A 26,758-nucleotide genomic window follows, 5' to 3' on the forward strand; every position below is an offset into this window, starting at 1 on the left:
CTTTATGTATAGGAATCAATATAGATGGAAGGACTAGAGTAATTTTATAATGTTGCATTGAGGGTAAAGATTATTCAGTTAAAATAGGCAGGGCCAGGAATCTGCTATTCTGTTGGTCAGGGAGAAGGAAGCTGAAATATGGATGTGAAAGTTGAAAACATAGAATGTTGTTTTATTCTGGTCATGTGTTAAAATGAGCAGCCTTATCTATGTATTATGGAATCAGCTGAATTTCTTAGGAAATTAGGGACTGTGTTCCAAATTTCTTACCCACTACAAACAATGGATAAGAATTACTCAAACTGAGGAACCTCCAGTGACTCGGCAAAGTGCCTGTGGTGGCAGGACACATGCTGCTGAACCATACAGAGGTGATTCCAAAGACCCAGGTATGGATGCACAAACTACAGCTGGTAAATCAGATGTCTCAGCATTGTGCTTTGGCACAGAGACAGGTGGAATAGAAGGAGTCAGCCGGGGCTTTCTTTCTTTCTTTCTTTCTTTCTTTCTTTCTTTCGAGATATATATGTGTATCTCAAAAGGCTGGGGAAAATCTCCACAAAAGTATGCCAACCTCAGCCCCCACATCCAGATGCCAAGATCAGCTTTATACCTACTACAAATCCCACTGCAAAATTGGAGTACACATTTCTGAAACCAGACTTGGTTCTAGCACAAAACTGTGAACACCAGAGGAATTTTACTGATTTATTATTCTGGGTTTTTTTTTTTTTTTTGATTGGTTTTACTTTTTCTGTCCAGTTGAGGTCTTTTTTAAAGTTTAGCTTAATTTGGTCTTATTTTATTTTTTATTTCTGTTTTCTGCTTTTAGTCTCTTTTTTCTCTATCTTTATTTCTGTTTCTTTAATGACTTAGATTTATTACCTTCCTTTATGTTTTCATCTACTTGTTTCCTAATTCTCTTAGACCACTATCTTGCTTGATTTTATGATACTTCCATGTGAATAAATATTGTCTCTGCTCTGCCCAATTCACTTCAAAACTCTTCTGCTTACTTTTCCATTCTTTCCTCCTTTTGTCCCCCAGTTTCACAAAACTTAGGTGAACATCCTATGCCTCCAGCCTTACTCCTACTCTATAGGACCTAACTAATCTCTATATCTTGTCTCCTATGTCTCTTAATACATCCCACACAACAGGGTAAAATCACTCCACTAAAAGGAAAATTTTTATGTATAGGTTCCTGGTGTATGCTGGATTCTGTTATATAACTGTACAATTTGCTACCATGGTTAAAAGTACCAGTTAATATTCACCACAATTTGTCAGAAGTCAGGCTGTGTTCAAAACTATTGTTATTGTTAACTGTACTACTTTAGCAAGAATACCATACCTGCTATAATCCATTTTTCTCTCCTGTATGACAATGCTGTGATTGTATGGAATCATTACTATCACCATAATCCAGTATCCAAGGAGCGAGTGCTGTGTCAAATAGGTAACAACTTTCATCCTTAACACACTGGGAAAGTAGGTTCTTCAGATAGACCAAGAAAGACCAAGAACCACCTACCCCTAAAAAATGTCCCTGTGGAATAGCTATTTCCTATGAAACCTTAATATTAATAATAAAGCTATCTATCACAAGAAACCTATAAGCATCAACACAGAAAACAAAACAGAACCATACAGACAACAGAAAACAAGACACAGAGGCAAAGTACAACATCATACCCCCAGCACACCCAGGATCCCAGAGCACAATAGAGTAAATCAGAGCAAAACAATGATATGATAGCAATTGAAGTGAAAAAAGAAATGGAAGAGGCTATAGAAAAAGTAATCTCTAAGGTACAAAAAGAGATGGTGATCAAAATGAATGACATTAAAGCAGACACAGGTTAAAAAAATAGAGGCGCTCAGGAAAACAATGGAAAGCATGAAAGCCCAACATAGGAAAGATATAGAATCCATGAAACAGATAACAAACAGAAGTTCAGGAGGTTAAAAACTCCATTGAAAGTATATAAAACATATTGAATCATATATGCTGCACTCAAGAAATATATTTAAATCTCCAAAAATTCATAGGCAAAAAAAATCAAAGGATGGAAAATAATCTCCATGCCACAGGAAACCAGAAAAAGGAAAGAGTAGCTATTCTTTTGCAGACAATGTAAACTTTACACCAAAACTGATCAAAATAGACAAAGAAGGTCACTATATATATGGTAAGGGAAAGCTCCAAGAAGAGATAACAATCATAAACATGTGCACCAAACACCAGTGCACAGAACTACATTAAACAGACATGAAAATAAGCTCTAACACAGTTGTTGTGGGGGACCTCAAAACTCCACTCTCATAAACAAATAGATCAAGCAGACAAAAATCTAACAAAGAAATATCAGAATTATATCAAGCCTGTGATCAAATTGACCTGGTAGATGTCTACACAATGTTTTACCCCAACACATCAGAATACACATTCTTCTTAGCTGCATATGGGATGGTCTCCAAAATAAACTACATATTAACCCAGAAAACATGTTTAAGTAAGTGTAGATGAACTGAAATCATCCCCTGTATACTGTATGACCATACAGCAATGAAACTAGAAATCAATTACAAAAGAAACCATAAAAATTACACAAACACATGGAAATTAAACATCACACTTCTGAACAACCAATGGGTAACACAGGAAATTAAAGATGAAATTAAACAGTATATACAATTAAATAATAATTCCAATACAACATACTGAAACTTATGAGATACAATGGAAGCAATCCTACAAGGGAAATTTATAACAATGAACTCTCACACCAGGAAAACACAACAAGTTAAAATAAACAACCTAATGTTGAAACTCAAACTTCTAGAAAAAGAACAAATTCTGTTTTGTCCAACTTTATAATATCTAATGAGATAGACAATTCTTTTTAAGGAAACAAGGGACAACGTTGATAACCATTGTTGATAACCTTGTACTCTGTTCTACACCATGTGCTATGTCTATCCTTAGTATTGACTGACAGCTTTGTTTTGCCATATTTGACTGTATTCTATCCCTCCCCCCAAAAAAGTAATAAGCACTAAGGAGTAATAAAATCCAAAATGTGTAAATTTAGTTGTAAAAAAGAGAGGGAAAAAAAAGAAAAAGAGCTCTAACGGATATAACAGCAAGTGTGTTTAGGGGTGTTAAATAGCTGACTATATCAATGTTTTTGGATCATTGAACACAGCTGTTTGCAGTCTCCCTGTTTGAATGTCCACCTTGTATTCTTTGATACTGTGATTTGAGCAACTATTTTCAAGATGATAATATGTAATCTACTAACAGGTGATTTCTTACTGTTATTTTTGTTTTGTTTTGTTTTGTTTTTGTAGTTCTGTATTACGTGTACCCTTACACCGCTTTGTTTTGTTTTGTGTTTTTCTCTTTTTCCTCTTAAATAAAAAAAAAGAAAAAAGAAAAAGAACAAATTAAATTCAAAGCTTGTATAAGGGAGAAAATTATAAAGTTAAGAGCAGAAATTAATGCAACTGACACTAAGAAAATGATATAAAAATCAATGAATTAGTTTGTTCTTTGAAAGAATAAATAAAATTGACAAACCATTAACTAAACTCATCAAAAAAGCAGAACAAAAAAGTAGAAACTCAAGAACTTAGGAATTAAAAAAGGGAAGTCACAATGAATCATACAGAAATCCAGAATATCACCAACACTTACTATGACAACCTTTATTCTATAAAATGGAAATCACTGGAGAAATGGCCAGATTCTTGGATACAACTGAATTACCAAAACTGAATGAAGATGATATAAAAATTCAAAATAACCTGATATCAGACAATGAAATTAAAAATGTAATTAAAAATTTACCAACAAAGAAAAGTCCAGGTTCTGATGGGTTTATTGTTGAAATTTTACAAGAAATTGGAAGAAGAACTAATACCATTAAAGCTGAAACATTTAAGGACACTGAAAAGGAAACAATACTTCCAAAATCATTCTTGGAATCAAGAATTAGCATGATTCTAAAACTAAAAAAGGAACCCAACTGAAAAAGAAAAGTACAGGCTAATCTCTCTCATGAACATATGCACACAAATCCTCAATAAGATACTAGTGAACAGAATGCAGTGAATCCTCAAAGAGATTATACATCATGACCAAGTAGGACTCATGCCAGGGAGGCAGGGATGGTTATACACATGCAAACCAATAAATGTAGTGCACCATATTAACAGAACTAAAGACAAAAATCACATGATCATCTCAATACATGCAGAAAAAGCTTTTGATAAAGTCCAGTATCTATTCATGATAAAAAAAACCCTACAGAAAATTGGAATACATTGTTTTTACCTCAAACTGATTAAAACCATCTATGACAAACCAATAGCTAACATCATACTAAATGGTCAAAACCTGAAAGTTTTAACTGTAGAATCAGGAACAAGATCAAGATGTCCACTGTCACCACTCCTATTCAATGTAGTTCTGAAAACATTACTCAGAGCAATTAGAAAAGAGAAAGAAATAAAAAGAACAAGGATAGGAACAGAAGAAGTTAAATTATTATTTGAAGGTGACATGATCTTCCACATAGAAGACCACAAAAACTTCACCAAAAGATTTGTAGACTGAATAACCCAATTCATCTAGTATAGCTGGATACAAAGTTAACACTCAAAAATCAATAGTATTCTTGTTCACAAGCAACAGACTTACAAAGAAAGAAATCAGCAAAACCACACCCTTTACAGTAGCATCCAAATTTTGAAAAGTGAAATAGGAATCAATCTAACAAAGAAAATAAAGGATTTATACACTGAAAATTATAGTAGTCTGAAAAAGGAGATTGAAGAGGATATAAGAAAATAGATATCCCGTGCTCATGGACAAGAAGAACCAACATAGTAAAAATGGCCCTAGTACCAACCTATACTGGTACACAGATTTTTTGCAATCTCAATGAAAATACCATTTGCATACCTCACAGATCTAGAGAAAATATTCCTAAAATACATTTGGAACCAGAAAAAAACTAGAATAGCAAAAGCAATTCTGGGCAACAAGGCAAGTCAGGGGATCTCCCTGACTTGAAATTATACTCAAAGCTACTGTGATACAATCTGCATGGTACTGGCCAAAAAGAAAAACAAACAAACAAACAAAAAACAGATCTGACAGTCATTGGAAGAGAATAGAAGATGCAAACACAACTCCAAACACACTCAGCCACTTTATGTTTCACAAAGGAGCCACACAAATTCATGGGAAGAAAGATAGTTCCTTTAATAAATTGTGCTGGAAAAACTGGTTTTCCACAAGCCAAAGAATTTTCAGTGAGAAGCTGAACAAGTAAATCAAATCCAAAATGCACAATAGATATTATAAATTGGGAAGAAAGGTTGAACCATGTCTATCACCACGCGCTAAAGTCAACATGGATCAAAAACTTAAAAAAAAAGAAAAAGAAAAACAAACAAACAAACAAAAACTATGAAGCACTAAATTTACTGAAAGAGAAAATAGGCAGAAATTTTAAGGGCATAGGTATAGGTTGAGACTACATGAACAAAATCCAGATTACATGGGAAATACTATATAAAGAATCAGCAAATGAGTCTCACCATATTAAAAAGCTTTTAAACATCAAAAGAAATTACCAACACAGTAAAAAGAGAACCCACAGAGTGAGAAAAATTAAATCCAGTTGTCCCTCAGACAAAGGACTTATATCTAAAACTTATAAAGAATTGAAAAAAATCAGACCCCCAAATTCAAAGACCCAGTCCAAAAATGGGCATCTGATGTGAATACGCACTTCTCCGATAAAGAAATACAAATAGGAAATAAACACTTTAAAAATTGTTTAACATCATTGGTCATTGGAGAGATGCAATATGAGATTTCATCTCATTGTAGAAAGCATGGATATCAAGAAATCAACCAATAACCGATGCTGGAAAATCTGTGGGGGAAAAGGAACACTTCTCCACTGTTTGTGGGAGTGAAAACTGGTGCAACCATTGTGGAAATCAGCTGGCAATTCCTCAAAACCAAAGATTACAGGACCCATTTGACCCATCTATCTTCTGGGTAACTTTTTAGTAAAATTAAAAACATTATACCATAATGATATATGTGAACCTATATTTATAGCAGCACTATTTGTAATAGCTAAGTCTTGGAAATAACACAAAAGCCTATCAAATGAGAACTGCATAAAAAATAGGTGGTTTCTTTTAATATTATGGAGCACTACTCAGCCACAAAAAAGGATAAACTAAAAAAAAGGGATAAACTGGAGACTTCTGTAGGTAAATGGATGAACTTGAGAGCATACTTGTAAGTGAAATAAATCATACCTACATATGTAAACATTGCATTGTCTTCTTACTGTGAGAAGCTGAACAAGTAAATCATATCCAATATGCACAATAGATATTGTAAATTGGGAAGAAACTATACAAAGGAAAAAAGAAACTTGAAGGGGAAAGAAGAAAGAAAGGAAAGGAAAAGGAAAAAATCTATATAAAAAAGATAGTTAAGACAGTTATATAGCTAGTTTCTCTTAGTCTTTGAAAAGAAAAGTTTCTGCTAATATTGTTTATATAATGTTTCTTGTCTAGGTTGTACTCTTATAAGTACTATGAAGATAGCAATATGCAATGTACTATTTTTCTATCCTAGTAGTCTGTTTTGAAATTCTGTTTTATTTTATGTTTCTCTCTCGCTCTAAAAAAATAATTACTGAAATCTAAGATTATATTAATCTAAGATTAAATTATATAAATCTAATATTAGATTATAAGAAATATAAGATTAATCCCCCCACCCATAGCCTCAGAATAAAATCACTTCTGGGAACTGAGATTAAATAGACAATGAATGGACAAGAGACCACAATCTTAAGTGAAATAAACTGGACACACGTGTAAATATTTCATTGTTTCTTTGGTGTGAAAAATTAAGATGTAAATAAGGACCAAAGTGTATAAAAGTATTTCAAAATAGGAAGAAATTGTCCAAAAGAAGGGAAACTAGGGAAGCAGGTGGGGGAAAGGAAGGAAGGGAAAAGAAAGAAAACAGTAACAGAAATATAAAATGGAACCAAAGCTTTGTAAATGGAGAAAGGAAAAGAGATTGAAGGGAGGGGATGGAATTGGGAGAAAAGAGGAACCAGAATATATTAGACACAGGTACAAATTCCTTATGATGAATGTGATCATTATGTATATCTAAATTGTACCAATAAACTTAATAAAAAAAGGTTAAATAGACATACTATTCGAAAAGCCTTCAACTCCACACAACAAATATAACCATTATGTACTGCAAACATGCACTAATAAGACTAAATTAAAAATAAAAAAAGTCAAAAAAGAGGACAACATATAATTAAGTTGAAAAGACAGATTAATAGTTTGGAAGCTATATGAACTTGGGAGGTAAATAAGGGAAATGACATTCTATTGCCACAGATCTACAGAGTTACAATTTTTAAAATATATATATATTAAAATCACATGGGAAAATGGGAAATAGTGGTGTCTCTTTCAAAACCTTAATCTTGACCTAGAATGTTTTCAGGTCTAATCAAGATTTAGCAGAGAACAAAAGTAAGGAATTGCTCAAAGCAAATTATTTTATTTTTATTTTAAAAATTTTTATTGGTGCATTTTTACATTCTTTACGGGATGTTTGTACAAATACATAATTCCTTTTGCAATCCCTTCTTACCACTCTTTCCCTCTCCCTCCTTGCTCACTCCATCTCTTGGTCTCTTCTATTTGTAGAAGATCTATTTCCTTATTTCCTATTATTTATCTTTGGTTTTTCTCTTTATTTATATTTTTGATTTCTTGTGTATAGCAACTATGCAATATTTAAGCTTGAATGTCTGATTCATGTCACCTAACATAATGATCTCATGGTGCACCCATTTTCTACAAATGATTCAAGTTTATCTTTCTTTAAGCAGAGTAGTATTCCATTATTGTGTTGGTTACTTTTCTCTCATTGCTGAGACAAAATACTTGGTGCCAATGTGAAGGAAAGAAAGGTTTATTTCTTACAGTTTTGGAGGTTTCAGTCCATACTCAGCTGGATCCAAGGCAAGGTGGCATGGCTGAGAGGCAGCCATTAATGGCAGTTGCAAACAACAAGGGCAAAAGGGCAAAAAAGATGGAAAGCACACCTCCTTCCTGCCCTTACATTGAATGCTGGCTCCACCTCTGGGCAGGTGCAGCACTCACACCACCAATCCCCGTACTAGACAAAGAACCAATCACAAACACTAGATTCAGCTGGGTCCATGATTGCATGAGGCTTGGTGGAGGCATCCAAACACAAACCATAACAATTATGTACACTTTTTCTTTAACTATTTATCAATTGATGGACATATAGACCTCATCCAAAATTTAGTTAGTATGAGTTGTGCAGTTTAAACATGAGCACACATGTGTTACTTTTCCCGGAAGGTGCCTAAGAGGAGAGTGGCTGGGTCCAAAGGAATTTATAATTTTATTTTGTGTGTGTGTGTGTGTGTGTGTGTGTGTGTGTGTGTGATATTTCCAATGGATTTCCCCAGTGGTTAGACTGGGTTACATTCCCACCAACAACATCATGTAGCATTTGCTTTTACTTGATTTCTGGATAACAGTCATTTTTTCTGGAGTAAGGTAGTATCTCTGTGTTGTTTTAATTTGCATTTTAGGCATGTTGAATATATTGTAAAGTATTTATTGGTTATTTTTATTTGTTCCCCTGAGAAATGTCATTTAAAGTCTATTTATTTTTTAGTTCTTTATATTCTAGGTGTTAGTCCTCTATTTGAGGAATAACTGGAAAAAATTTTTCCCATTCTCTAGGTTTTCTCTTCACTATGTTGGCTGTTTCCTTTGCTTTGCAGAAGTTTTCAATTTGAAATGATTCCACTAGTTGATTCTTGATGCTATTTCTTGTGCAACTGAGGTTTTGATCAGAAAGTCCTTGCCTACATCTCTGTCTTTAAGAGAATTACTTACTTTATCTTCTAGCACATTATGCATTTATTTTAACATTTAAATCTTTTATCCAGTTTTTATTTTTATTTAGTATGGAATGAGAGATTCAGGTTTACACTCAATCCTGTATATATGTGTAGCCAGTTGTCCCATCACCATTTGTTAAAGAGGCTATCTTCACTCTAGTATATGTTTTTCACCATTTTGTCAAAGACCAGATACTTGAATACACCTGGAGTTGGTTCTACATCCTCTGTTTTGCTCTATTGATCCACATGTCTGTTATTGGCCAACATCGTGCTAATTTTATTACTGTCACTTTGTAAAATACAGTAACTCGCACTTCATGATTATGATGCCACCCAGTTTGTTCTTGTTACCTAGATGGCTTTTGTTATTTTATGTCTCTTCTAATTACATATAAATTTTAAGATAGTTTTCCCTAGTTCTCTAAGGAATACTATTGATGTTTTGATTGTGAATGGGTTAAATTTTAACAATCTTGAAACTACAACCATTTGACATTGATTCTGCCTATTCAAAAACTGAGGCTGTCATTCCATTTTTAGTGCTGTAATTTTCATTACAGAAGGCTTTAATTTATTTGTTTAGGTTAATTCTTATATATGTAAGTTTTAAAAATGCTACTGTGAATGGTATTGTTTTTGTAATTTCATCCTTGATGAGTTTATTATTAGTGTAAAGGAACACTGTTGATTTTTCTATGTTGTTTTGTGCCCTGCTATGCTATTGAATTTGGTTATTAATTTTAGAGTCTTTTGGTGGAACTTTTTAGTTCTTCTATGTAGAAAATCATGTCATCATCAAATAATGATAATTTCACTTATTACTTTCCTAAATGTATCCATTTTATTTCTTTCTCTTGCTTGGTTGCTTTGGCTAATATTTTGAGTACTCTATTGAACAGAAATGGTTACAGTAGACATCATTGTTGTGAATTTAGAGTGATTCTTTTCAGCTTTTCTCAATGTACTTTTTTATTTCAAAGGGAAAACAACAAAACAATAATATGGAACAAAACAAAACAGTGAGAACAATATTGGCTTTAAAAAAACAAGACAGAAAGAAACCCCCATAATTGCTATGTTGTGTATTGTTATCTTCTAAATAAATCCTCAGACTTCCAGCTTTAGACCTGGAAAGTCAAACAATACTAGCATTGTGTTTTTTTTAACTTCAGTTTCCATGATCTCAGCCTATGTTCCTCTGAATCAGCCAGTTGCTTATGGGGGGTAGGAAAGGCAGTTTATACTCTTCTTGTTTCCCTGTCCTCATACCAGCTGGAGGGGGTGGGTTGGCTTCTTTATTCTCATCCTGACTGCCATGACTGGCCCTGGCCCACAGAAAGGTGTAAGTTTGCTTCTTGGTTCTCCTCTTGGCCCCTGACTGCCACTGGCTCATGGGAAGGCCTGGGTTGGCTTCTTGGTTCTTCTGTCAGTCCATATGGCTGCTTAATTTATTTATATTTTGATACCTTGGGTGAACTCAGGACCTTGCACTTGCCAGGCAGATTTTTTTGCCACTGAACTAAATCCCTGGCCCTGGCTCTCTCAATTTAATATAATGTTGGCAGCTGGTTTTTTAAAAAAATGGTTTTTATCAAATTGAGATAAAATCTTTCCATACTTATTTCTACACCTATTTTCTTCAGGTTTTTTTCATGAACCATTGTTGCATTTTTTCAAAACAGTGTTCTGTTGTCTATTGAGATCATTATGTAATTCTTGTCCTTCCTTCTGTGTATGTGATGTATTACATTTATTGCTTTGCATATATTGTACTTCCCTGGGATAAATCTTCTTGATATATGATCTTTTTAAACATATATTGTATTCTGTTTGCCAGTATCTCTCTGAGGATTTTTGTATCTATGTTGACTGAAGAGTTTAGCCTGCAGCTCTTTTTTGTTTCTGTCTTGTCTGGGCTCAGATCAAATAATCGTGAGCACAAAATAGTTCTTTTGGTTTACTTCTACTAACTCTTGAGTTGTGATCTGTTTACACTATACTGATCTGATGCATATGCCACTGATTAATATGTTATATCTGTACATTGTAGTTCCTGTATTTATTTTAGAATGCTGAAGACATGGGCAGCAAATAATTATTGACTTAAGTCTCTGATACATGACAAACACCAAAATGAGATAAATTAAAATGATCATAAAAGAATATATGACATCTGCAGTTTCATCAATACATAATAGTGTTTTAATTTTGACAATAAAATTCTACTAAATAAGTATAACAAATTTTAATGGATAAAGGAGAAATAAACTTGTTTTATAATTCTACATCCTTTCTGGAAATAAATACAAAGTTTGAGAAATTGCTAGTATATCTTTTCTCTTATTAAACAACATAAAATTAAATTGTAAAATTATAATGAGAAATATCATTTAAATTTGTACATTTATGCACTTCCCTGAATATTAATTTTTGTTTTACAAAGAATAAAACCAAATGAGAAAAAAGCAAAATGAGGTCATTCAAAACAAAGCGATGGACATAGTACATTATTTAAAACCACAATACAAGGTGATCTACAATGGTTACCATAATGACTCTTGTTATCTTCAATAGAATTGCCCATATCAGGAGGCGCAATAAAATTGAACATAGCAGTACAGAACAAAATCAACAAAAACCAAAGCATTGGGGACATTATAGGACTTCAAAAGAGGGTAATAATCAAACCAGAATGGGCATTATAATGAATCTTATTGTCTTCAGAATAGTTGCCTACACTCTCAGACTTGATACTATCAAACATAACAGATTCAAATAAAATCAGTCAACAAAAGACTGTGATCGAACAAAATAGGTTCAAGTAAAATCGGTCAAAACAAGACAATGAAAGGAGTATAGGGCATCAAATTAAGTTAATAGGAAATAAAAAATGGTAACCATCAGATATCTTGCTATCTTTGTAATAGCTGTCTATGCCCTCAAATCTAGTACAAGTAGACAAACTGGAACAGAATATAACCGAACTAAACAGATTGATGAAAACAATATGGGATTCAAATCATAATACAAGATTAGCAGTGTCCTCTGCCTTCACTTTTTAGACAGTTCTTCCCCTTTTACTTTCGCAGGGTACATTGAACAATTTGTATACCACTAACTCTTTTAGTTTTTCCATTAGGGAGGCAACCCGCTATTTACCTAAGTGGTTCTGAACCTTTTTACTCCTGAGCTTGAGCTAAAGTTGTATCCATTTACCTACAAGAGCCTCAAGTTTTCCTTCCTTATAGCTGAGTTGTTCCCCATTGTGTAAAAGTGTTGTCTTTCCAAAAAATCTGCAACTGAAGAGTGAGCTACACCCACTTTTTTCCGGTTCCCTGTCACATAAAGCATTATTTTCTCATCTTTGACTTTCAGTCTATAACTCTCTTTCAGATTAATTACATTTCTTATATAGAGCATCTTGACCCTATCTCCTGATCCACTCTGCCTGTGTTTCTTTTTATTAGTGAGGCCATCTGTGTTAGTGATTACGGACAATCTTCTCTGCCTCATCTCTATCATGCTATTTTTCTGACATTGTTTGTCTACTAAGCCTTTCATTCCATTGTCTACCCCTATCAGTGAGTCCCCTCTGCTGCTGTTCTTGTAAATGTGGTCTTTTTTCTCTCTCTCTAGAATGTTCTTCAGTATTTTTTGTAGGGCTGGATTGGTGATCATGAATTCCCTCAGTTCCTCTTTGTCATGGAACCATGTTGTTTCGCCATTAATTTTTAAAAAATTTTATTTAAAAGGAAAAAGAGAAAAAACAAAACAAAACAGTGTAAGGGTACAAGTAATACAGAACCATAAAAAAAACAGTAAGAAATCATCAGTTAATAGAGTATACATTATCATCTTAGAGATAGTTGCGCAAGTCACAGGATCAAAGCATACAAAGTGGACATTTAAACAGTAAGACTGCAAACAGTTGTGTTCAATGATCCAACCAAAAACATTATTATGGTCATTTATCTTAACACACCTAAACACACTTGCAGTTGTATCCTTTAGAGCACTTTTTTCCCCTCTCTTTTTTACATCAAAATTTACACCTTTTGGGTTTTATTACTTCCATAGTTCTTATTACTTTTTTTTTTGGAAGACAATAAAACCAAATATGACAAAACAAAACAGTCAGTCAAAACAAAGGATGGACACAGCACATGATGTAAAAAACAGAGTACAAGGTTATCAACAATGGTTACCATAATGACTCTTGCTTCCTTAAAAAGAATTGCCTATATCATTAGATATTATTAAGTTGAACAAAACAGTACAGAACAAGACCAAAAAAACCTAAACATTGTAAATGTTACAGGACTTCAAAAGAAGATAATAGTCAAACCAGAATGGGCATCATAGTGAATTTTATTGCTTTCAAAGTAGTTGCCTATACCCTTAAACTTGATACTATCAAACAGAACGGAACAGAATATAATCAGTCAAAACAAGATAGTGGGAGTAATACAGGGCTTCAAATCAAGTTAATAGGAAATCAAAAAAGTTACTATAATATATCCTGCTAATATTTTTATTTTTTCCCCTTAATTAAAAAAAATAATAAAAACTAAATAACTTTTTTAATGAATAAGGGAGAGGTTGAGATAAAAGAGAACACAACAACATAACAATGCAGGTCAAAGCATGACAATTTCAGCAACCTAGTGCTTCACCACCAAATAGCCCGACTTAATAGTAGTTACCATAGTGTCTTTTTCCTTGAAATATTTGAATATAACTTTGTATATTATAGCATCAAACATATCAAGATAGTGTAAAACCACTCAAGTGCATGAAAGTATTGTAGGGTATTTAGAACTAGCTAACAGAAAACGAACAATGGTTTCTATATTATCTCTTTGCCTATAACAATTTTTGTTTATACTATCACCTATAATAAAATCCAGCAAGATACAACATGATAAAACCAATGGAGACAGAAGAGCCATAGTTTGGTGGGGCTTTAAAACAAGATGATATTAAATCAGCACTAGCTATTATGATGTCTTACATTCTTCAAAATTCTGTGTTTATTTCATCACAGGCAATAATATTAAGCAGCCCAGAATAAAGTCATTCCAATTAATAAGTGAAAACTTTATAAGGCTTCAAGGCCACATAATGGGGAATCATGATTACCACATACTTTTATAGTATTTGAATCATTTCTTACACTAGGGAAAGTATTCAGTATTCACACATGCAAGTTGATTTATTTCACTTATGAGTATGGTCTCAAGCTGTGCCCATTTGTTTATAAATATCTCAATGTGATCCTTCTTTATAGCTGAGTAGTACTCCATTGTATAAAAATACCACAACTTTTTTATCCTTTCCTCAGTTGATGGACACTTGAGTTGTTTCCAATATCTGGTGATTACAAATTGTGCTGCTATAAACATAGGTGCACATATATCACTGTGGTATCATGCTTTCAGTTTGGGAATATGCCTAGAAGTAGAATAGCTGGAACAAATGGGACTTCCAATCTGAGATTTTTGAGAAATCTCCAGACTGACCTCCACAAAGATTTTACCAGTCTACACTCCCAACAACAGTGTAGGAGAGTTTCTTTTTCCCCACAGCCTCTCCAGCATTTGTTGTTGGTAGTTGTCTTGATGCTGGCCATTCTTTCAGGAGTGAGATGGAATCTCAGTGTGGTTTTAATTTGCATTTCTCTGATGACTAATGATGATGAACATTTTTTCATGTATTTATTTGCCATTTGTATTTCTTCATCTGAGAAGTGTGTATTCATCTCAGATCCCCATTTTGGGATTGGATCTTTGAATTTTGGGGGTCTGAGTTTTTTTTAATTCTTTATATGTTTTAGACAAAAGTCCCTTGTCTGAGGGGAGTTCACTAAGATCTTTTCCCAGTTTGTGGGTTTTCTTTTCACTATGCTGGAGATTTTTTTTGACATGCAGAAACTTTTTAATAAGAGGTGATCCCAGTTATTGATTCTGGGAAGTATTTCCCGTGTGGTTTGAGTCCTGTTCAAGAATTCTCTACCTGCCCCTGTGTCTTCAAGGTTTCTACCCAGTTTGTCTTCCAACAAATTTAGTGTTTCTGTTTTAATATTCAGATCTTTGATCCATTTAGATTTTAATTAAGTACATGGTGATAGGTGTGGGTCTAGTTTTAGTTTTCGGCAAATGGAGAGCCAGTTTTTCCAAAACCATTTATTAAAGAGACTGTCATTCTTCCAGTGAAACTGCTGGCTCCTTTATCAAAGATAAGGTGGTTGAGTGTGTTTGTAGTTGTGGTTGTATCTTCTAATCTATTCCACTGATCTTCGCTCTGTTTTGGTTCCAGTACCATGTTGATTTTACTACTGTTGCTTTGTAGTATAACTTCAAGTCAGGGATTGTGATGCCTCCTGCTTTGTCTTTGCTGCTTAGAATTGCCTTTGCTGTTCTAGGTCTCTTCTGGTTCCAGATGAATTTTAGGAGTGATTTCTCTAGATCTATAAGGTATGTTGATGGTATTTTTATTGGGATTGCATTGAATCTGTATAGCAGTTTTGGGAGAATGGCCATTTTCACAATGTTTATTCTTCCTATCCATGAACATGGGATGTCTTTCCATTTTCTGAGATCATCTTCAATTTCTTTTTTCAGTGTATTATAATTTTCCCTGTATAGGTCTTTCACTTCTTTCATTAGAGTAATTCCTAAATATTTCAGTTTTTTGGTTGCTAGTGTAAAGAGTGTTGCTTCTCTTCTTTCTCTCTCTGTGATTTTGTTGTTAGTATATAGGAATGCTGTTGATTTCTGAGTATTGATTTTGTATTCAGCTACATTACTGAATTTATTTATTATATCTAGGAGTCTTTCAATGGAGTTTGGGGGTCTTCTAAGTAGAGTATCATGTCTTCTGCAAACAATGATAATTTAACTTCTTCTTTTCCTATCTTTCCCCTTTTATTTCTCTCTCTTGTCTAATTGCTTTGGCTATTACTTCTATATATTAAATAGGAGTACTATATTAAGTAAGAGTGGTGATAAAGGACATCCTTGTCTTGTGCCTGATTATACAGTAAAGGCTTTCAATTTTTGGCCATTTAGTATGATACTGACTGTTGGTTTGTCATAGATGGCCTTTATTATATTGAGGTAAAGACCATCTATTCCAATTTTCTGTAAAGTTCTTATCATGAATGAATATTAGACCTTATCGAAAGCTTTTTCTGCATCTATAGAAATGATCATGTGATTCTTACTTTTGGCTTTATTGATATGGTGGCTTACATTTATTGATTTACGTATGTTGAACCATCCCTCCATGCCTGGGATGAATCTCACTTGGTCATGGTGTATAATCTTCTTGATGGTTTGCTGCATCCTATTGCCAGTATTTTATTGAGGATTTTTGCATCTGTGTTCATTAGGGAGATTGGTCTATAGTTCTCTTTTTTAGTGAGGTCTTTCTCAGGTTTTGCTACTAGAATAATATTTGCTTCCAGGAATGACTTAGGAAGGATTACTTCCCTTCAATTTCATTGAATAGTTTGAGGAGTGTTGGCATTAGGTCTTCTTTGTATTTCTTGTAGAATTCTGAAGTGAATCCATCTGGGCCTGGGCTCTTCTTTGTAGGTAAGGACTTAATTACATTTTCAATTTCACTAATATAGATTGGATTATTTAGCAGTTTTACATCCTCTTGATCTAGCTTTGGTACTTCATATGTTTCTAAGAATCTATTTCTTCTGTGTTATCAAACCTATGAGAATAGAGGTTTTCAAAATAGGTGTTGATGCTCTTCTGTATTTTTATAGAGTCTGTAGTGATTTCACCTTTTTCATTTCTTATTGCATGAATTTGAGCCTTTTCTTCCCTTTTTAAAATAAGGTTGGCTAGAGGCTTATCAATTTCATTTATTCTTTCAAAGAACCAACTCTTTGATTTATTGATTCTTTGGATTGTTTTGTTAGTCTCTATTGCGTTGATTTCTGCTCTGATTTTTTATAATTTCCTCCCTTCTTTTGGCTTTGGGCTTGACTTTCTCTTCTGTTTCTAGCTGTTTGAGGTGTAGCATCAGGTTATTTAATTGTATTCATTCTGTTTTCCTGATGTGGGAACTCAGTGCAATAAATTTTCCTCTGAGGACGGCTTTCATTGCATCCCACAGATTCTGGTAAGTTGTATCTGTATTTTTTCTTTTAGGTATTTTTTAATTTCTTCTTTAATTTCCCCTGTGACCCACTGATTACTCAAGATTGTGTTATTCAGTTTCCATGTGTTTGTGGGATTTTTGCAGTATCTTTTATCATTAATTTCTAATTTCAAAGTGCTATGATCCGATAACATGCAAGGGATGATTTCAACTCTTTTGCATTTATTTAAATATGTTCTATGAGCTAATATATGGTCTATTTTAGAGAATGACCTATGTACTGCTGAGAAGAATGTGTATTCTGATGTTGTTGGGTGGAACATTCTGTATATGTCTTTCAAGTCCGTTTGTTCACAGGTGTGATTCAGTTCTGTTATTTCTTTGCTCATTTTCTGTGTGGTTGATCTGTCTCTTGGTGTCAATGGTATGTTAATGTTTCCTGTTACAATTGTGTTACGGATAATTTAATTTTTCATTGCTATTAATAGTTGTTTTATATAACTGGGTGCTCTGGAAATTGGTGCATATATTTTTAAGATAGTTATCTCTTCCTCTTGGAGTTTTCCCCTAACGAGTATGGAGTGACCTTCTTTGTCCTTTCTGATCATTCTTGCTTTAAAGTTCATGTTGTCTGCAAACAGAATGGCTAGTCCTGCTTTTTTTTTTTTTTTTTTTTTTTTTGGATTCCTGTTGTGTGAAGTATTGTTTTCCATCCTTTGACTTTCAGTCTGTATCCTTCCGGATCAGATGGGTTTCCTGTAAACAGCATATGGTTGGATTTTGTTTCTTGATCCATTCTGCCAGTCTGTTTCTTTTGATTGGTGCATGGAGACCATTTACATTAATGGTTATAACTGTAATATGCTGGGTTATTGTTGACATGTTATCTTTCTGCTGTTGCATCTTTATCTTTCTGTTCTGTTTCATTATCTGCTTTGCTTAGTGGTTTTTTTCCTTTGTGTATCTAAACTATCTTTCAATATTTTCTCCAGGGTTGCCTTGGTATTCATGAAGTTCTTCAGCTGTTCTTTGTCATGAAAGTATCTTATTTCACCATCAATTTTCAATGATAGTTTTACAGGGTACATCAGTCTAGGTTGGAAATAATTTTGCTTTAGGAACTGGAATACTTCACTCCATGCTCTTCTTGACTTAATTGTTTGTGCTGAGAAGTCTGCTGTGATTCTGATAGGTTTTCCTTTATAAGTGACCTGTCCTTTCTCTCTGACAGCTTTTAATAATCTATTCTTTTCTTGTATTTCTGGGATGGTGATTATTATATGTATGGGTGTAGTTTTATTTTGGTTATGGCTATTTGGAGTTCTATATGCTTCATTGATCTTGATATCAGTTTCCAATCTTATGTTTGGGAAATTTTCAGCTATTACTTCTCTAAATATCCTCTTGACATCCTTATGTTGTCCCCTTCTTTTTCATTAATCCCTATTAATCTTATGTTGTTTTTCTTTGCATCATCTTGTAGTTGTTGAATTGTTATTTCCTGATTCCTTGTTATTTTTAAAAGATCTTTCCTTTCCTGTTGACTAGCTGCAATCCTGTCTTCACGGTCTGAAATTCTATCTTTCCTTTCATTGAGGCGGTTTTCACAGATTTCATTGGAGTTTTTTATTTCCTGTATATCTCTGTGCATCTGCTTTATGTATTATGTTTGTTTTTATATTGCTCATCTAGGGATTTTATCTTTTTGTTTAGTTCCTCCAATTTTTAAAATGTGTTTTCTTTAGATATATTCAGCATCTCTTTCATTTCTTTTATCATTTCTTCTTTTACCTGGGAGATTATTTCAAGTTTGAATTCCTTTAAAGCTTCCCGGAGTTGCTTGTTTAATTCAGTAGCTATTATGTCCGATATTTGTGGGTTATGACATATATTTTCTTCTATATATATCACTCCTAGGGTTTCTTGAGATGGGCTGGAGGTTTGAGGTTGTAATTTGGTCTTTTGTGTTGTCACTTTTTAATGTTTCTGTGTTTCAAGTGTTATTAGAAAGCTTCCTCAGTGTCTATTTGAAATCCACTTCTATGTTCGCAGCTCCTGGGACTCTGGCACCCAGTTCCCCCTGGCCTCCAGGCCTCTCGAACTCATGGCAGTTGCCTGCCTACTTAGAACTCCGCAGTCTTAGATAGGCTGGGCTCCAGGGACAGAGTGCACTTGCCTGCTTGCTTGAAACTCCACAGATCTCCGAGCGCAGCCGGAACGGGGAGGCGGATGTTTCTCCATTAATTTTGAGGGGTAGTTTTTCAGGATACATCAATCTGGTTTTGAGGTTATTTTCTTTCAGGGTTTGGAATACTTCACTCCAAGCTCTTCTTGATTTGATGGTTTGTGTCAAGAAGTCTGTTGCTATTCTGATGGGTTTTCCTTTATTGGTGATTTGTTTCTTTTCTCTGACAGCTTTTAGTATTCTGTTCTTGTGTTGAATTTTGGGATCTTGATTATTATATGTCTGGATGTAGATCTATTTTGGTTATAGTTGGCTGGAGTTCTGTGTGCCTTATATATCTGAATATCATTTCCTTTTCCTATGCTTTGGAAGTTTTCTTTAATTATATCTGGGAATAGCTTTTGTATTTCATTTGTTTTTACCCCTGGTTCTTCACTCACATTTTTTATTCTTAAGTTATAGATCTTCTTTTCATCTTCTAGTCTTTGTATTATTACATCCTGGCTCCTTGTTATTTTTAAGAGATCTTTCCTTTCATGATCACAAGTTGCAAACTTGTTCAAGGTCTGATAGTCTATCTTTAGTTTCTTTCAAATAGTTTTGCCAGCTTTCAGTGCAGTTTTTAATTTCCTGGTAGTCTCTTTGAATCTGTTTCATGTATTCTAGATTTTTAAAAATATTTTTCATCAAAGGTTTCCCTCCTTTTTCTATGCTCCTCCATTTTTCTATCTGTGTGTTCTTGAGAGGTACTTAGCATTTCTTTTATTATTTTTCTTATATCTTCCTTTACTTGCATTGGTATTTTGTTTTGCATTCTTTTATAATGTACAAGATATTTCTTTGTCTGATTCTGCTTCTTCAGATACTGCAGGTGTGGACCCCCCAATCTCTTCTGTGTTTACCTCTCCTAGGCCAGTACTGTTTGGGTGGGAGGTTGGAGACTTCTTTTTCCGTGTTTTTCTTGACATGTTTCTGGTTTCTTCCAGACAAATAGATAGTGGAGGTCCCTGTATTGGTTATGATTACTCTGCAGCATGCTGGTTAGGGATTGCTGCCCTCTCCAGTCTGCTGGTTCCCACTGAACTACAAGCAGGGATGGGGCAGGCTTGCCCCTCCCTTCTGAGCTGGTCAACCACTGGGAATCTTCACTATGTTAGTGTGTGATGCATGGATGGACTGGTTAGGGGTAGCTTCAGGGAAACCTCATATTGGATCATGCACAGGAGTGGGACTCAGTCTAAGCAATTCTCACCAATCTGCTCTGTGCTACGAGTCACTGACTGAAGCCCCTGTAGTTCTGGTTCCAGGCTTATCCTGCCCAACTCCAAGATGTTACCTGGCCAATTGCCCACTCTCGCAGGAGGGCTGAGTTCCCCACCTGAGCCAGTGCTGTTCTCTGCTCCACTGCTCCCCTCTGCAACCACATCCTCCCACTATGGCACTTGGGCTTCAACTTCACTGCGACCACATGTCTTCAGTTTCCAGTGGTGTTTCTTACACAGTGGGACTGGCTCTGGTGAAAGCGCGTTTGGCTATAGCCTTCTGTCCACGTTTTTCTTTTCTTTTTTTTACTTTCTTTTTTGCCCTTTAGCTTCTTCCTGGGTTGAAAGGATCCATATCCTTCTGTCTGGTCTTCTGTAAGATGTTATTAGCTGATCCTCTCAGAGAGGCTCTTTACTTTGCTACTTATGGATCTTCCATCTTCCCCAAGGCCTTCTCTCAATATTTCAACAATTTTATGGTGATATGGAAAGTTTTTGTAGCTCTATATTTATATACTTTATCATAAGCAGACTTTTTCAATTGACGAAAAAGTCTTTTGCAACCAAAGAATAACCAAATACATCTTTTGTAACCAAATAAAAGAATAACTATACTTGTTAGTTATTATCTTCAAGATAGTTATTCAGTACCAGAGAGAAAGAGATAAATATGTTAAGTAGCTTTCTGTTGCTGCAAAAACACTCAAAAAGAACAACTTAAAGGATTGTTTATTTGTATTTTGGCTCATGGTTGTAGTCCCTCATCAACTGGCTCCATTGATTTTGGGCCTAGGGTAAGACAGAAACATCATGGCGGAAGAACTTTGTGGAGCTAAAAGCTGTTCAACTCACGACAGGCAGGGAGCAGAGAGAAAAAGAAAAGGACAGAACCAGAAACAATATGTACTTTTTTCAGGGAAGAGCCTCAGTGACCTACTTCCTCCAATTACTGCAGTGTTTACCATCTCCAATTCCACTCAGTCATGAACTTTAACAACAAATGTTAATTCTTTTAAAAAGTTTGAACAAGCAATTGATTAGGAGAGATCAACTAACTGTTGTTTTGTACTTTTTATTCAGGTTGCAGGACAGATCTTTGACTTATTTCTTCTGAGATACAGTTGTTCATATTCAACATTTCACACATTTCTATTGTTTAAGTAAAATACAAAAAAGAATTCCCAATGTATACTTCTGGAAATGTTCACGTTTTTATTATTAAAATTTGTCTCCCAATAAAGAATTCATGCAACTCCATAACAAAAAGACTAGTTTAAAAGTGGTCAAAGAAGGGGTTTGGGGTTTAGCTCAGTGGCATAAGCGCCTGCCTTACAAGTGTGTGGTTGTGAGTTCGATCCCTGGTACCGATAAAAAACAAAAAGCAAAATAAAAAAAAATAAAAAAAAAAAGAATGACTTGCTATGATTTGGGCTGGGGATTTAGCTCAGCAGCATAAGCACCTGCCTTGCAAGCAGGCGGCCATGAGTTCGATCCCTGGTACCGATAAAAAGAAAAAAAAAAAAGTGGTCAAAGAATTTGATATATTTCTCCAAAGAGGATAAATAAATACGAACAAGTACAAGAAACCAAGTTCAATGTCATTAGTCACTGGGGAAATAGAAGTGAAAAGTATAATAATACCATAAACCCTCACTAGGTTGGCTTTAAAAAATATCAGAGGAAAAAACACGTGATGGCAAAGATGTTAAGAAATTGGAACTCATATGAAAGGTATGATCAGAAAATTGTGTGAATGTTTAACTCTTCAAAAGATTATTTCAGTAAAAGACTATCATTAATTTCCCTCCAATTGAAAATACTTATCATCCTTGTCACCTTCTGAAATTATTCTTGAAGCTCTGTTTTTGACCTTTGTTGTGCTGCTGTGGCTATCTTGATATCAGAATGGATTAAAAACATTTACCTTTTGTGATCATTTTGACATTTGGGAAAATCCAGAAGGTAAACAGTGTCACATCTTGCAAATAAGGTGATAAGGACATGCAACAAAGTTTTTATGAGCTTCCTTTTCCATTGTATGGCATGTGGCAGAAGGATTCACTGTAGTGTTTTGCTTTTTTTTTTTTTTTTCCTCACATCTCTTAAAGATGCACAGAAGGCCTAGAACTGCACAGAAAACCATCCAAGGTGGTATAGACCTGTATTACCAGCACTTAGCTGATATAGGAAATCACTGCAAGCTTGAGTTAGTTTGGATTACATCATGAATTCAAGGCCAGCCGGCACTAGAGAGACCATGTCTCAAAAACAAAACAAAACAACCCCCCCCAAATCCAAAACAACACTGAAATCCCCAATCACTCAAAATTAAAAAAACAAAACAAAAGAAAAACAAACAAAAAAAACTGTTTCAGAAAGTGGCCAGAATGATGGAAAAAGTATGTTTAAATGAATACAGTATTTTGAAGTGGATCAGTAGTGATGTGTCTTTTGTATAAAAAAGTTATGTTTAAACATTCATCATATATTTTAATCACTCCTTTTACACTGTTGATAAGAATGTAAAATATTGTAGCTACTATAGAAAGCAGTTTGTTGGTTCCTTAAAGTTAACCAAAGAATTACCAAATGCCCTAGCAATTCCACTCATAGGGCATATACACATACAATATTGAAAATAGGTATCTGAAAATTCCTATACATGAATATGTATAGCAGCTCTATTCACAATAAGCTAAAGGTAGAAACAACCCAAATGCCTGTTAACTCATGAATGGATGAACAAACTCTGGTATACAATGAAATATTATTATTCTTCTACGGAAAAGAAAGAAGTAATGATACTACAGCATAGTTGAATCTTGAAAATTTATGCTAAATAAAAGAAACTGGATACAAAAGCCTGAATATTATATGGTTTCATTTACATGAAACATCTAGCATAGCCAATTCTACAAGACAGAAAGGAGATTAGTGGTTGTCTAGTATTTTTGGGAAGGGGAATGTTGAATGACTGTTGAATGTGGGGTTATTGTTTGGGGGTGACACAATATTCTGGAACTAGATGATAGTGATGATTGCCTAATATGGTGAATGTATTAATTCCAATAAATACTTCTTTATTTATAGCCATTTTAAATGACATTTTGTATGGCTACAATAGTAAATTTTATGTTCATGCATTTTGTCACAATAAGATGATAATAAATGCCTTGTGATATTCAGGATATTATCATTTTTGAGGATATCTAAACATTATGTATTGCATTATACATAGCAGATCTTGCTTTTTTTTTTTTTTTTTTTTAGACAAGGTCTCACCATGTAGTTGCTGACCTTGAACTCACTATGTAGCCCAGAATACTCATTGTATTTTTAAAAATTATGTAATTATAAGAAATTTGTGTGAATAACAAATAGACATTAAAATGTGCATTTACACTGATTTCAAGACAAAATGCGAGTTGTGTTTAGAGCTTCCGGTTTTAAAACCAGTGAATTTTCACATGCTATCAGACCAAATGCTATATTTCAAATGATAGGGAGTAAAAGAGATGTGGTTTTAGAGTTAAATGGAATTAAGTGGATTTAAATTCCAGCTTTACTAATACCAGATGTGTAACTTCAGCCAAGACCTCTTAAATTCCACTTTTTTCACCATTAGAAGAATAAAAACTAATTTAAGGTGAAAAAAGAATTGAGTTATTTCATATATGAAAAGTACTTAGTAACGGAGCTCAGCATAGGGTAAATTTTGTATATGGCAGCTATTTCTAAGCAAAGTCTACATGTATTTTTCTTAACACAACCCTTTTACAATTTTGCCTAGTACTCTCGGTGGAAAGGAAGCCTGCTCATCTTGTCTTAACCAGATGCTCATTGGGAGCATGGTCTTCTGGCAGTCTAAAACTCTTCCTGGATGATTTTGAGGTATTCAGTGAAAGTGGACACTTCCCTATTCCTCAGTCCTCACCTCAGATCTCCTTCCAGTATTCTGGAACCTCTAGGAGGTCAGGGAAGTGGTGATGTAGCTTTCTGCAAAACTTTGATGCCAGCTCAGTGTGTATCTCCTTTCTACACCTATCAATAACAAGGATCTTTTTTTAATGAGAAAGATTATTGCCTCTCTCTAGTTTATGAATGAAGCATGAAGGGAAAAACAAGCAAACAAGAAAGAAAGATAAGGTAATTTTATTTCTTTTCCCATGCTTGAAATTACTGATTTCAGATTGGTCCAGTGATACAAACTGTTAGGAAATGTAGAACATATTAAGTCTGATATTCAGACCATGAAAAAAGAAATTGACATAGAGACTCAAAGGAAATCATGACTCCTGCAAAACAAAAGACAAGAGATGTAGAAAGGATCATAATTCAAGTGGGAAACCTGCTTGATATTCCCAAGTCAGCACAAGGCTTTCCAAGTCTCCTTGACATCAGTCAGCTGGATGTCAGCTCTGTGCATGAGACAATTTTGCTAAGGGGTGTGAAGAAAACACTAAAGTATAAAACCTACTCCCTGATCCTCAAGGAGCTTACAACAGCGCTGGAGAGATTAGCCATGTAACTAACACTCCAGGGCGGTCAATGAAACGTGACAAATGAGTTGGCAGAGGCCTTGAAGAAGGAGGAATTCACAGTTAAGGATCATTGGGGGCCAGGGACTTGTCAAGGAAGGCTTTAAAAGGTGAAACGTAAGCTAAGCCCTAAGCGGGGGGTAAGGTTTTATGCGGGGAGAAATCCTTTTTTCCTTGAGGACTCAGGCAGAGAAGTAGGAAAACCAGTACTCCCCAATAGGTCTAACCCCTCTGCCTAGAGCGCATGCGCAGCCCAAGGCTCCGGCCTGGAGCTCAGCCCACGGGAATCCCGCCAGAACCCGGGAGCGCGAGACCCCAAGCCAAGGCGGGAAGACTCGCGCATGCGCAGCCCGGCACGCCAGGCTCGCAGGATAAGGAAAGGGAGGTGGGGTTTCCAAGAGAGAACTTGACCCGTTAGCAGCCTTGGCCGGCCATGGCGGCGCGCTCGCCAACCTCACCTCTCCCTTCCCGTCCAGCGCGACAGTTGGGCCCCCGGTCCCCGCGCGTTGATCTGGGGGCTGACTTACACGCAGTGCGCAGCGAGGGCTCGAGCTTTGCCGGCGCAGCGTGGGAGGGCGACGCGGATAAAAGTGATAGATTTTGGCTGGGCAATCAAGGGTCAGGGGACACGCGCGGGCCCGGGGGGGAAGTTCCGGCTCAAACTCCCCTCCTCAGCGCGCCCCTGGGGTCCGGGCGGCTAGAGGGCATCTCGGTAGAGAAGGCGATGGTGACCCGGACGCAGCTGCTGGAGGAAGAGCTGAGCAGCCTAAAGGAGGAGCTGGCCCTGTGTCAGGTATCTAGGACTGTGGCCGCCGGCGTTCCCTCCACCGCGGGCCGGGACCGGTGGGGAGGCGCGCCCTTCACCCCGCGTATTGAGGTTCTTCGCTCCGCGGGTTTGTGACCTATCCAGCTCCGCCGGGCGACTCGCCCTGTGGCACCTGCACCTAGCTCTTCCCACTGCCTAAGTGTCCCGACTCCCGGCTTCTGCTCTGTGCCTTCAGGTCCGGCAGGGTTTGCCTGCGCACGCCCCGGGGCTTGGCTTGTCACCTGGATACACCCTAAACGCGCCTCACCCCGCCCCTCCCTCTCAGCCTGTTGACGGTTTTGTCTTTAGTGGAACCCGCTGCCCAGCAGTAGAGTGCAGTCCAGGTGTTGAAATGAATCTCTGGCATAGTACACACTTTTGTTAAAAGTCCATCAATGAAGTACCCTGCTTTGAATTTTCAGATGCACACTTGCTGTTGGTTGTTGTTGCAGTGTCAAACTGAAGTTGTAAACACACTCATCTTTTTAGGTTTGAAACTTGGGCTGGGAACTTTCACACACCACAATGATGCTTAAAAGCCAAATAGCAATTCCATAATCCTTGACTGAGAAAAATCAGTTTAATGTGATTCTGTCTCTGAAAAACATTTGCTAAATCACTTGCACTAATGTCCCTTTCCTGTTTACTTATAGTTCGTGTATGCTGTGCCTCTGACACAGGTTTCATTCATAGAGATTTAATTTTCCTTTAGTTCTGCCTTCTTACCAACTTTTCAAGGTGTTAGGTAGGACATTACATGTTGGGAACTCAACAAGAGTTGTCCAATTAGGAACTGCTCAAGAATAAAGTAACTGTGCAGTTAATAAAACAGT

The 26,758-nt window shown here is 35.6% G+C and overlaps 1 protein-coding gene across 12 annotated transcripts in view; it reads left to right on the forward strand.

The window, feature by feature from the left end:
* The window catches only part of Cntln (centlein), a 448,833-nt gene that overhangs the window by 127,174 nt on the left and 294,901 nt on the right, over positions 1 to 26,758 (forward strand). For 3 of the 12 annotated variants that reach the window (XM_063251607.1, XM_063251612.1, XM_063251619.1), the window contains exon 1: positions 25,333 to 25,913. The exons of 1 other annotated variant lie outside the window; for it this stretch is intronic. In XM_063251607.1, the coding sequence (XP_063107677.1) occupies positions 25,554 to 25,913 (360 nt within the window). In that variant the 5' untranslated portion in view covers positions 25,333 to 25,553. Of the gene's footprint in view, positions 1 to 25,328; positions 25,914 to 26,758 lie in introns of those variants that run through there. 8 more of the 12 variants (XR_010048348.1, XM_063251592.1, XM_063251626.1 and 5 more) reach the window with 7 other exon arrangements.

Source organism: Cavia porcellus, unplaced genomic scaffold (assembly GCF_034190915.1).
Source record: "Cavia porcellus strain 051 isolate PalLab524CR breed Dunkin Hartley unplaced genomic scaffold, mCavPor4.1 scaffold_1, whole genome shotgun sequence".
NCBI lineage: Eukaryota > Metazoa > Chordata > Mammalia > Rodentia > Caviidae > Cavia > Cavia porcellus.